General features: G+C 39.0%; 1 protein-coding gene across 1 annotated transcript in view; it reads right to left on the bottom strand.

The window, feature by feature from the left end:
• TBC1D9 (TBC1 domain family member 9) overlaps positions 1-13,407 on the bottom strand; it is a 48,497-nt gene that overhangs the window by 2,892 nt on the left and 32,198 nt on the right. Inside the window, 10 exon segments of the mRNA XM_032108975.1 lie at positions 292-392; positions 532-606; positions 1,498-1,576; positions 1,578-1,585; positions 2,850-2,915; positions 6,502-6,742; positions 8,036-8,104; positions 8,225-8,323; positions 11,829-11,958; positions 12,675-12,960. Of these exon segments, the coding sequence (XP_031964866.1) occupies positions 292-392; positions 532-606; positions 1,498-1,576; positions 1,578-1,585; positions 2,850-2,915; positions 6,502-6,742; positions 8,036-8,104; positions 8,225-8,323; positions 11,829-11,958; positions 12,675-12,960 (1,154 nt within the window).

Raw genomic sequence — 13,407 nt, 5'->3', positions numbered from 1 at the left:
TATTAGATATTAAGAGCTGGCTCGTGATATTCAGTGTCACATCCTTTTCTAGAGATCAAAATAATATGTTATCATACCTATATGTGAGTATCTCATTTTTGGGATGTTTTGGGAGCTGAATGCCAGTTACAGCATTTTGTAAACAGTAAACTTCTGCAATCAGCTAACTGCTGGTCCGGTAAAAAAGTCTCTGCTCAAAATAACACCTTTGCTCAGTGTTAATGCATTGAATATTTATATATATGTGAAGAAAGTTGAAAGTTAATGACAAGTAAGTGTCAGCAGAAGTACCTGATTCAGCTTTGGCAAGTCCTTTGTGGTTTTTGCTTTGGATTTATTCTCTTGGCTCCACATTCTCAGGTAATTTCGATTCTCTTGTGAGCTCTTCTTGCCTATTGCCAACAAATTACCCAGAGATGGAGGAAAAAGTCCATGAAGAAACCTTAAATTATTACTTTTATTCCTCACTTTCAAAAGCAGCATCTTTACATGAAATGAAAGATGTAACTCACACAGAGACACCAAGCATACCTTTGTCTGTTTTCAGACTCACTGTAACAAACCCATCATCTACTCCATGTTTGTTCCTGCTGTCTAGGCCAACAACTAGGAAGAGGAGGGGCAGGGGGAGAGAGAGATCAGTGTGGGTTTAGATACACACATTGTTTTCATGTATACAGTGCAAAATAACGAAATGTTTACAAATATTTACAAACTGCAAAAAAAGCAGAGTAAAAATTATAGGAATAAATGATGATTTTTGCTTATTCTTATACCTGCTCACAAATTCAATTTAATTTATAATATCACTACTGAGGCTGGCACAATCTTAGGTTTAGTTCGTGAAGTACAATGATTAACCTGTGCTAATACAACACAACTCCTAGCATGATGCATGTTTGGTGATTATACTATTGCATCTTCTTTTGCCTCTCAGGACTTAAAATTGCCATTTCTAGTCTATTAAGTCTTATCTGTACCTTCAAACAACTTTCCTCCCACTTATAACATGAAGGATGGTTTATATTTTTCTTGAATCAGAAAGAAACTTCACATCAAGTATCTCAAGAAGGAGAAAACCATTTAAAGCAGCAGCAAATAGATGCTGGCTCTCATTAGGGCACATAAGATTTCAAACTGCTGAGCTACATTTTGATGTATCTTTTGCTCTCAGTTTTTTAGAATGTTTTAAGTTCTGATCCAAACACATCTTGAAAGCCAATCTATTTATTCTTATTCTCTACAAAATTATTTCTACAACACACTGATGGCATTATTCTGAAAGCACTTCAGCAATGCACAATTCAGTGGGATTCTTAGTATACACATGCCCACACCTCTAAAGATATCAACACATCTACAGATGCTTCTTAATTCTTTTTACAGAGAATACTTTGATAACAAAGTTTAATCCAGCTAAAAAGTAGCTCCCTAAAAAGACATGTTGATTGAAATGCATCACCTCATCTTCTCATACCCGAGACAAAAGAGGCCTACCATGTGTACAGTCTGGTGTGATGTCCTCAAAAAAGTACTGAGTAGCTTCAAAAGCAGAGTCTGGCTCTTCTTGCTCAGGGGGATGGATCTAAGTCAACACAGTAAAATTCTTTCATTAAAATTTCCACCCTTCAATTAAAAACTGAAAGATTTCCATTAATACATTTAGAATGTTGATTTCTAGAAGTAAAGGTATGAGGGTGTGATGGGCTAGGATTCATCTCTTCTTAACTCACAGGAGATAAACAACTGGACCTGAATTGTCTCCTTCCCAACATCCAATACTGTCTCATATGGAGTTGTTTGCTTTCAGAGGCTTGCTTACCCATCTTCCCATGTCTACTTCCAATACTTTCTTCTATGCAGCTCAGTGTGTCCTAAGCAGGGTGTGAACTCTTTCCTAGCTGGAAACAGTCTGTCATCATTTGGTATGAGCTTACCAGTCCCCAAATATGAGAAGCTGCATTCTTAAGAATAGATCTTTTCTGTAATAGTTCAATTTTTAAAAAAATTTAAGTATTTTTAAAAAGTATTGTAAGTATTTTTTCCCAGTTAAATTACTTAATCACTCAGGCTTACCTCCAAGCAAAGCCAGCTGGGAGCAATCAGGGATGCATGTTCAAAGCATAGAAAGGTGAATGTCCTCTCAAAGTTTTTAGATATGTTTACCAGAGCATGTAAATGTGCACAAGAATTAAACTACCCAAGCAGTTGCAACGTTCTTAAAGTGCAAGTTCAGAGAGGACCACGGTAGGTTCTTTATGGCATGTGTGCGACAAGCCAGAGAGGACACAGTTCCAGTATAGCATTTTCAAAACTGTTTTGAGGCGTTTTCATCCCCTCTCCACCCTTAACTGCCTCTGTCACTTAGCTGAGTCCAGGTTTGTACAGCTCTCTGGAAAATACATCTATGAAACGATCTGGAGCTTCCCTCTGCAAACAGTTCTGCCAGCCCAGAGGGGAAACCAAGAAGCAAGCCTGGGGACAGAAATGAGGAGCCAGGACATGCAGGAACATTTCAAACTAGTTTAATTTTCAAACTCTTAAATAGAGTGCATTATGGCAACAACGAAGAACACTGGATTTATGCCTGGGGGATATCACTATCCCAGCTTAACAGGCAAGAGACATACAAATGTTTGTGGAGGAAGCAATTGAGGGCTGTGAGGGTGCTTTCAGACTTTCCAAATCTCTGTCTGGTTAGAGTAGAAGCTCTCTTATTTTACTGCTGCATAAACAGCTACAATAATTCCCACAAATTAAATTTTTAATTGGGAAAGCCAGTCATAACAACTCTGCTCCAAATTCCTGTTCTCAGCAAAACAAGAGCTATTTTAACATCATTTACTTACCAGGCAAAACATGCATTTTATACAGTAGCTTCAGCTTCTCTGTGAGATCTCCATGGCATGCTGCACCTAAACAACATTACATGCAGAACATTACTACTCAGCATTCCATGCCATTTTATTTATTATTGCTGCAATATTTTGGTTTAGAGGCTGCTATATGCACTCTGGGAAGTACTGTACCCCTCTACAGTACTTCCCCAGCTCGAGATCATATGGCTTGACTTCTAAGATCATACAGTAGAAATAGTAAAAGAGCACAGACAAATCTACCCTGAATTTTGTACTTCAATCTTGGGTCCTTTATTAAATGCCTATTTCGTAACACTCCATCTATGGTTATGGCATTATCACTCAGAAAGGCCTCCAGCTGGAACATAACATGACCTTTTTTGTGAGAACTTCTGACTTTCTGATCTGAGGATCCAATAACAACATCACGTCTCAGAGCATTAAGATATTTACAAAAAAAAAAAAAAAAAAAGAAAAAGAGAGAAATTCAAGTAAACAGCATTTATCATAGCTTAGCCATGGACTAAACTGACGTTCAGGCAATATTTTCTGGTGATTTTTTCCACATCAACCTCTATTCTTTTGTGGACTACACTACAATTTAGCTGTATGAAATCCAAGAGGTCTGTTGAAGCCCCTCCTTCCAATTAATTAAATAGATAGTACATAATTTTAAAGTGATGAAATAACCAATAATCAGACTTTTTCATAAATCTCACTTCTTGTGACATGCCATTCATAAATAAATGAATTAACCTTCAATAATTAGATTGTGCAGAGATTTATTTTATGTTATAGGTGACTGTGTCAACTTGCCTATGCAAACTACAGTGTAGTGTGGCAAGTACTAACAATCACAGTCTCTTGTAAAGCTTAACACTCCAATAAATACAGATGTTAGGCCAAACATTAGCCGTTCTGCTTTCAACATGGTCCTTTTTAAGCACAAAACCTCCTTATGTTCCTATCTGGTGTATCATACCATGCAGATAATGCTTTCCTGTGGGGTATGCCTAGCCCCCACCCTGGAGGGACATCTGCTGAGATGAGGAGAGTGCCTAAACCTCCCAGCAGAACTCCCCTGGAAAGGGAGCTACTCTTCAGTTACGATGAGAAGAAGACAGACCCAGAATCCTCTGGGAGACCCTATGCAGATCCTTTGTAGCCCACAGGACCTTACCCTCTGATACCCATCCCCTGTATCCCTATAAAGCTAGCCCCCTGCCCCTGTGAGGGCAGAGAGATGCTCGTCCCTGGCTCCCCTTCGCCGAACTAATAAAGCTACCTCGTGTGGAACAGCTACACGGGACTCTCGTCTCTCTCCCTGGTCTGGCCTGGAGGCTGCCCTGCAGAGCTGAGCTGACAATCACTAAAGAGCTGACAGCTTCCTAGCCAGCAGCTGAGGGAAGACACCAGGCCTCGGGAAAACGATCTCTTTTGGGACCATCTCTCCGGACCAGTCACAGCTTCCTCGGTCAGAGCTACTGACCCCACACCAGCTGCCATACTTTCCCTTCTGGTAAAGGCAACATGAAGTAACCAAAGGACAGAATGGGCTGCACTTCTGCATCCTCCACCAACAGGGAACTGCAGGGAAACAGTCACCAAAACAGGATTCAGGGCACAGGGTGACATGTGTAGGCTTGCTCGTCTCTCTGTCCCCAGATATGAAGAGAACTGAAAAAGCTCCATAGCTACTGTTTGAGATCAATCTGTGTGTGCTTTCTGATGCGTACTTTTCCTTCCTCCTAATGCACCCCTTTTCCTTTTTGCTCAAAATTAGGAAGAGCATTACCAGCAGGTCAAGGGAGGTGATCCTGCCCCTGAAAGGCTTGGAGAAGTGGTGAGGTTAGCACTCTGCTTTTTGAATATCCTCCTGCATTCTGTGGTTGAAAAAAACCTGTTTGCAAAAAAAAAATACACTCAGGTACTCCTTGCAAGACACAGCTTTCATGGTGCTGACTTCAGCAGGAGGCTCTGACAAGTGCTGCAGTCAGCAGCAGCCACTGGAGAAGTGGGAGAGCTGTGTGCTCTGAGAAGAGAGTATTGCAAAAACCCGACGGGAGGCAGGAGGCCACTTTGAATCGATGTAGAGATCTCTGTAGTTTACTTGGATGTGCAGTCAACAACCGTCATGCTATAATCCAGTGTGCTACAGGGGTGCAGGGGAGCTTTGTCATGAGTGAATAACCCAAAGAGCTCCTAACCAAGGCTGAAAACCTCTCCTGAGCAGCACAACTCACTGGGCAAACCACTCCTATATTTGGACTATATTATTGCAACAGGGCACAGAGTAAACATAAAGAATACACCAGTAGGAAGTTCTTAAGCTATTTGTTGTAGGGACAATGAAAAAGAAATGGAATTATTAAAAGTCCTGGGGCATGGTGAAATATGCTCAAACAGATCCATTGTTCTTTTGTTGACTGCGTTGTCCTTGCTACTACTCACATCCTTCTCAATGAATAAAGGGGTCAGCAGGCTTGACTTATATTTTTGGCGGAAAAAAGGTTTTCAAATTATACTACACTGGGCTTAGTTTCTGAAAAATGTGAGTTTGCAGAATGAGCATTTTTGATTGTTTTGCCCACTGAAGATTTTAATTCAGTCATGTTGGCTTATAGCCACATTTGTGCATTTTACATTCATTTCTGTTCACAGTGCTCAAGACTAGCCCTTGTTCTTATTACTCATTACTGATTCCAAAACAAGCTGTCTCAGTCAATAACTGGTCGACTGTTACTAACAGCATCCTGTAAACAGGAAGATTAGTTAATTCCTGGGTCCTCAAAAAGCCATTGAGTGTTACCTGGCAAACAGTACCTCAAATACCAATCACTGCATCATGGGAAGCACTGGGATTTTTTGGGTGGTGTGAAGGGGAGGTGTGCAGACAGTTTTACTGTCACAGCTATTTTGCACTTAAAAGAGAACAGGTGCTGTACAGAGGTTTTAATGCAAGGCTGCATTTGGAGCCCTAATGCTTAAACATACTGTTACAAAGAGTTGCTGAAAGCCAGACTGGGAAACCTTTTCACTGTCAAAAAGGATCAAAATGTAGAGCTGGAGGAAATTCCAGGCTGCTGTGTATCAACATGGTAGATGGCAAGATGTTGGTCACTTACAGCGGACAACTCCTGCTATATTCAAAAAAGAAGTGGCTGGCTCCTACCTCATCTGTGCTTCTTCATGTTAATCCTGGGGCTCACCATGTTGACTTTCATGCCCTGAAATCTTGCTTCTTCAAGACTAAAAACGCTCAGCCTCCCTCTCTGACCTGCACCTCCACTTTCTCCTTTTCAGGGGACTTCCAAACTGCTTTCTGCAGTCTTGGTTACTGATCTCAGAAGCAACAGAGGTAGCAGCTCAGACTCTAACTGTGACTAGGAGTAATACACTGTTAAGCACACGTGTTGCAGTTAATTTTGTGTTGAAAGTTAGCAGTCAGTGAAATCCTCAAGTCCTAACAGATCTGTTCACATGTTGTCCTTTTCCAGCGATACACCACTGGCTAATGTAGATTCACCTACTAAGACCAGCCTAAACCCCAGAGGGAACCACTGTCACAGGCATGACAAAATGAGCTGAACAGAAACAAACTGGTTTGTCACGTTGTTCTGAAAGTGCTGTGGATCCTCCTTACTTAGCCCAGAGACGAATTCACGGAAGTTGATGAGCAGGTCTCCGTTTTCATCCAGAAGCCTGAACAAGCGGGCAGCCAATATATCTGAGTGAGTTCCACATGCCCAGGGGAAGAGGAGGGCAAACATGCCCTTGAACTGCTCAAAGTCAATGCGGTACTGCTCCAGGTAAGGCAGGCTGGGGTCATGCCGTTCCGTGGCATTGCTGTTTCCTCCCCAGTAGCAGCTGGTCAGGTGTTCGGCCTGAACAGAAGGTAAACACCATGAGATTGTCAGCACCTCTATAAACAATTCATTGCTCTCCATGATAAAAAAAATTCCAAACAACTCTTCCCTGCATTCTTAAAACAATGCAAGATAACACATGCATTTCGATTCACCCAGCCCTTCCACTTCTGGAAGCGGTTTCTCCTCTAACCAGCATAAAAAAGCATCCCTCTATAAAAAAACAAAAAAGAAGGTAAAGCAAAACTTTTTCTGCTTCCCAGTCAGATGAAACATGAAATACCTGTTTTGGTCAGAGCTGTGACTTCACAGGCTTGTTGTGCTTAGTCACCCTCTGCACCCTCATCAAGCTGTCAAGTCAGAAGTCTCATGAAATCTTTATTTAATCTTTAATCATATGGAAATAGCTGCTTATTTGAAATATTTTTTGTTGCACTGTAGATTCTCAAAAATACTGAATACTGTACTATTCTTTCAGTCTTACTGAAGTCGGTGGAGGTTCTGGAGCTGATTTTGGCAGAATCTAATTCAAAATAATTCAGAAGCTTAGAGAAAAAGATCCCAGCCCTGCACAGCAATCAACTAGGGAGGACTGTCTGACTTGGTCTCACTTATTTCTGGAAGACTGAAAGAAGGCACTGCAGGATTTGGACAACTTGGACTTGTCGTTACAGATGGGAAACTAAAAGGAAATAAATTCTTCATCATATTAAAAAAAAATTCTGTTATAAAAAAACAGAGGAAGAAAGTAATTTGTTTTAAGACGTTGTGGATGAAGGTGAAGTTAACGCATTTAAATGCTCACCTTTAAATTTGTGGATCTAATGGCAATGCTGTACAACCAACTTACAAAGACACATCACTTTGTGACATTAAATTCCCATGTAATGCATTAAAGCATTAACAATGGCAGAAATCAGCTATTGCAATAAGAAAGTATTAACTGTCTGAGACAATAGAACAATTGTGATAAATTTCAAAACTTGGGTTAGGTAGAGAGAGACATATGTTTAGTTTCTAATGATTGATCAAAAGCCACTATCCACTTTTTCATTTAATAGTTTCATCAGTACATACTTTTTTTCTGTGGACAAATCATCTAGTGAATGAATCCTTTCCAGATGTTTAAAAACTGCTTGAGGTTTTTTTTTTTTGTATCTCAATAATACAGCAGCTAATTCAAGTTTGTATCAAGATACCCAATAATAACTGACAGACTTGACCTGGTGCTTAGACAAGCCAGAGTCCCACATCAAAAATGAACATTTACACTTCCTGGAGGCACATGATCTTATCTTCACTTAGCTTTACCTTGAAAAGCGCATATAGTTCCTCCAGTTCATCAATAGTAAAAGAAGTCTCTGTCACAATAGTTCGTACCTTTTGAAACACAACATTAACAGTTAGAGATTTGAAATCCATGTCTCACTGAAAAGTTAATTTAAACTTCAGAAACTGATTGAACTTACTATTTGCAAAGAACATTATTTCAGTACTTACCACATTGCGCTTCGTAGTATCTTCAAGGGTTTGGATGACTTTCAGTCTTTGTTTGAATCTCATTTGTTCAATTAAATCTGCCCGGATACTTCCGAATTTCTTGAAAGAGAAAAAGTAGTCCATGATTGTCTGTGTATTAATATTCAGAATATTTAGATTGCCTTTAATGTATTTGAGAAATTAATTTAATTACATGATGTACCACAAATGAAGCTGCTGTTAATGCATTTTTCTAACACATTACAAAGTTACAAAGACTAGATTTTATTTTTCCCAAGAACTTATTTTAATTTGAAAGGTCTTAATTTCAAACTCTCTCATTTCAAACTGTAATCTCAGTAGTTAAGAAACTTCTTGCTGGGCAAATCTCTGTGAATAGATTGTTTCGTAAGTCCTCCTGCAGAGTTTTATTTCAGCTTGTCCTGGAATGTCTCATAATCACAACAGAAAGAGGATATTGAACTAACTGGATCTCTAATGGCTGAGACAGTACAGCAGTCCTTACATTCTGAGAATCTGAAACCAACTAGCAAGATTGCAATTTCCACTAGGAAGATATTCTCTTTAATACCCAAGTCTTACTTTCGAAAGTTTTATCACAATGCACGTAACAGTGTCAGTGTCCTGCACATACTACAAAAGCATCCTAGGGGGAAAACCTATTAGGAATAATATTCTGTATTTTCATATGCAGAGGAATGCCTGATCCCTAAGATTTATTTTTGTAGAAGTATTATAAGCAGAAGTTTCTTGCCATCCAAAATCCACTTGTAACACTGAGGAATGCACAGCAGGAACAATAATGCCAGACATCAACTACACCACATGTAAAGCTATAAAGGGGTGGCAGGACACACTTTCACACAAGATGGGTTTATATTTCCAGTGCAAGTGCATCTACATAAGCAGGTCATAATTTCCTGGCACATTCTTGTAAATGAAATTAATGCTAAAGCTGCATTTATAGATAAAGGTGTTCACCTTTATCATGTACCTTAGCAGTAGAAAGAGGCTTCATGTACTTGTGAGCGTTTTGCAAATAAAGAAGTCTTCTGACAAAAATGGCATGTAGATAAACCTTCATGAATATCAAGCACCACAGAGGTCACAAAACCTTGAAAAGACAGATCTTTTGTGGCTTTTAGGCCACACCTATTCCAGTAATCAGAGTTTATTCACTGGTCTGGGGGCCAAATAAGAAGGTCTGTTCACATCCATAAAACTAAAACTCATGTAGTCTACCAAAAAGGAAGGTTGCAGGTGATTACCTTCTGGGAATGGTCCTTTGCCCAGGCAAAGTTTCAAACTGTACAAGGAGTTGTTGGAAGGGTGTCACCTGTTCTAGGTCAAAACAGTATCAAACCTTTCCACAGCACAGACCTTTGAGTGTCAGCCCTTTAGTTAAAATGGCCAAGATCCAGATACCACTGTACACACAGCTGAAGTGTTGAAGGCCTATTTTTTTTCCAAATTACCTAACATACAAATTAAATGAGTTAAACACATAACAGCTCTGATTATGAGTCTACACTCCTCAGCTAGTGAGTTATGCACAGGCTCTTAAAACTGCAGCGATTATGCATTATTTCAGCTACTTCTACTATAACTATTATGACACCAGGACCTATGGCTTCTGAATTAAATACAAAACTGAATGAAAGGATAAGAGAGTTCTTACTAAAAACTGTTTTCAGTATATTAAGAAAGCACTGGCAGTGTAAAATGTACTTGTTATGTATATGCTCTTATTTAAAGACTGTTTCTCCTTTAAAAGTAGAAAGCCTGCTCGGTATCATCACAGAGAGGGGTGCTAATCACTTTTTTACCAAAAAATTCTTCTGCATCACTTCAACTTTTACTGGAGACTTCTCATATATGCATCTAACATGACTACATAAGAGCTGGACTGTGTCAGAGCATGATGGAAAGCAGATCTTTATAAAACAATTCAAATATTGTGCCTTTGCCAGTGCCATCAAGTTCTCAGACTCATCACATTCCCATGACAAATATCATAAGACAGTCGGAAGGGACAAAGTTTTCCCCTCTCCTTGGGGATGGTGTGTGTATACTTGAGGGAAAGCAAAGGTCTCCAGAAAAATCCCATCTTTTCTTCAGCTGTAGGTCTTCCTATTATTTTCAAATGATAAATGTCTACAAGACTAAGAATAGATGGTTACCTAGCAAGTACTCTTAACAGTTTAAATTCCAAAAAATAACAAAAATATGCTCACTTAGTTGATATTTCATTCTTTGTAGCTGTAACAAAGCTAGCAGTGAGTTCTCAGCCCTGACTGCACATACCTCATGCAGAAACATAACAGGTGTAACAGATGCCTTAAAAGTTTTTGAATCTTAATAGTTTACTAAAGAATTGTTGAGGTTTTTTTTAATAAATTAATTAACAGCAACTCTCTTGAAACTAATTCTCTGTTTGCAAACAGCTCCTGCTTTCCTCACAGTTCCTCATTCCCCATGCTACTTGTTTTGCCTAATTATACTGAAGTGCAGTTGGTTATTTACCTAGAAGGAGCTACAAGGTTCTGTGCTGCAGAGGGCCCAAAAAGACAGACTGGCTCTGCATGGAGTCAGGTTATTCATCTTAGAGCAGTTACGCCAATGCAAGCAGTCTTCATGGTGAGGAAAACAGGAAAATGTAAGGGAAACACAATTTCACATAAACTCCCTCCTGGCCATTCTGACATCTACCAAACATCCATCTACCCTGATACACTTTTCCTTTTAGCACAGAATACACAAAGGACTGCCTACTTCCTTATGAAACATGGTATGTTAAAGCAAGGGGGGTTAGGGATATAGGAAGTGCCTTTGACAAAGCTGTGCCATTGCTAAGTATAAACCAACTTCCTGAACTAAAATTACTCATTTACCCTGCATGTCAATAGAAGAGAATAATGTAAATTAAGGAGAAAAAATCTTTACATTTTTTCCTTAATTTTTATAAAAAATGGGTATGTCAGTGTAACCATCAGAGGTATTTTAACTGATGACATTTTTTTTAAATTTAAGGACAATGAAACCAGTCTGCAGATTTTTGTTGGTTTTGCAGGCTTTGTCCTGTCCTTTATAGATATTAGTTATTACTAGCTCCTTTCACTTGAATTTTTTTTTAGCTTTGGTGATAGTAGAGAATACAGTCACAATCAGCCCACGGTCACAATCAGCACTTGTTAAGAAAAAAAAGGCAAAAGAAACAAAGTTTCACTGATAATAGAAAGGTCTTCTGAAATCATACAGATTTCACTACTATTTCAGTTTGGAAAAGCACAAAAAAGCTTAAATGAGAATTAGCATTTTTCAAGTTAAAAGTTCAGCCTTTTGTTTGTAAATCACTTTTTGGCCGTGGGCTGCTCTCCTTTGAGGCCTCAGACTTCTCTATGAGACAGCTCCAATTACAAATTTTGGTTAAAGGAAGATGAAAGTCTAACTCCTCTTCCTTGCTCCATTTCAGCCTTCTCAGATGAGTCTGCCTTTCTTCTGTGTCCTTTCTGTTTCAAGCAAAGCCAAACCATAGAGCATCAAATCCTCTGTGAAGCAGAAGTTGTGTGCATTGGCAAGTTCTTGTTAAGAAGTCTTATCCTACCTCATAGGAAGACCTGATTAGCCTGAAGATATCCACCTCAGGATAAGGCTCTACATCATCACTGAGCAGGGAGTGAAGATGAGGAATGGGAGGAAGAGTGCTGTCCTTATTAGTTATGCTGTCCAAGTATCTGGTGGGGAAAAAAATAAGGAAATGAGAAACCCAAGATAAATTTGTACACCCTCCCTTCTGAGGGTTAACAGCATACAGGTCGCATATTGATTATCAAATGTAAAAATGATCAAGCCATTCTCTAGGAAGAGTAAGGTTATAGTACTGAAATTTATTAAGAAAAAAATTCCAAAGTTCCAGCAGCAGCTTGAAAACTGAACACGCTACCAAGCACAAGGAAATCAGAGGTTACACTCAGCAGTATTAGTTCCGATTAAATGACTCAAGCCACTCTATCCATCATCATCCTGCTTCACTGAGATCTGTTTGTTCAAGATCCTACCTAATTCTTCTGAGTTCTACTTAGTCTACTCCCAAAACAATCTCCCTCGACATCAAGGCTTTTTCTTAGTAACATTTAAAAGGCAGCAGGCTGAAGTAACAAAACTCATGTAATCCACTAAAATAATGAACCAAGTTAAATTTCTATAACCAGATTTGGGAAGTTTATTTGAATGTCTTGAAAGAAGGATTTATGTCTTGTTGGTCACTTAGCATTATTTTAAAATAATGGAAGGACTACCTTATGTGGATGAAAGGGGACTATAAGCATGTAAAGGATTTACATATATGGTACCGGTTTAAATTTAGTATTTCAACATAGAATATAAATCAGAAGAGCAAGCAAAAAAACCCCCAAAAACATGAAGATACTTAATTTTCTGTAATAAATACCTTCCCAAGACTGTCATGGCTTCTCCATCATCTTTACAGTTAAGCAGCTTGTCTACATTAGCGTCGAGGACAGCAAGTGCTAACTGAAATATCACCTTTATTCCTTCACAGAAGAAACAATCCACAACCACCACTGCACTTTCAAATGGCATTACACTGAGGAAAAGAGTGAGGAACCAGGACAGGGAGATGGTGGAGATTACACCCAAGTCCTGCATGCAGTCATAAAGCTGTGGAATGTAGTCACGAGCCAACTCTTCAAAGACACCTTGATCAACCAATGCTCCTGTTAAAGACAAATAAGGCTAAATTAATCCAGGAGCAACTGACACGTTGCCATTTAGGGGAGGAAAAACCTTCTATATATCCTATGCATATAAATAAAAAGCCTAAGAATATTTTGCATGGTGCTTATGCACATTTTCTCACTTTCAAATAAGTAGCGGATTCTGTTATACTACTGAGCTATATATACAAATTGACCCATAATAAGGTTTTTTCTGTTTTAATTATATACTCCATAATAAATAAAAAAGGATTAATTTGGTCTAGCACCAGCTGAAGTTAAACAGTGGCTTGATATCATCATTACTAATTGGAGTAAGACCTCAGCATCACCTGTTGAATGAGGCCAAGGGTGACTGTGAGGGTTTAGATTTACTTCAAGAGAACCCCATGTTATACATGTCATTTTAACCAGGACAGGAAGAATAATTTCTAAGGCTGAGTATCT

This window comes from Corvus moneduloides, chromosome 5 (genome assembly GCF_009650955.1).
Source record: "Corvus moneduloides isolate bCorMon1 chromosome 5, bCorMon1.pri, whole genome shotgun sequence".
Lineage (NCBI taxonomy): Eukaryota > Metazoa > Chordata > Aves > Passeriformes > Corvidae > Corvus > Corvus moneduloides.
Note: the sequence above shows the minus strand (reverse complement) of the source record. Positions and strands in the feature narration are given on the sequence as shown.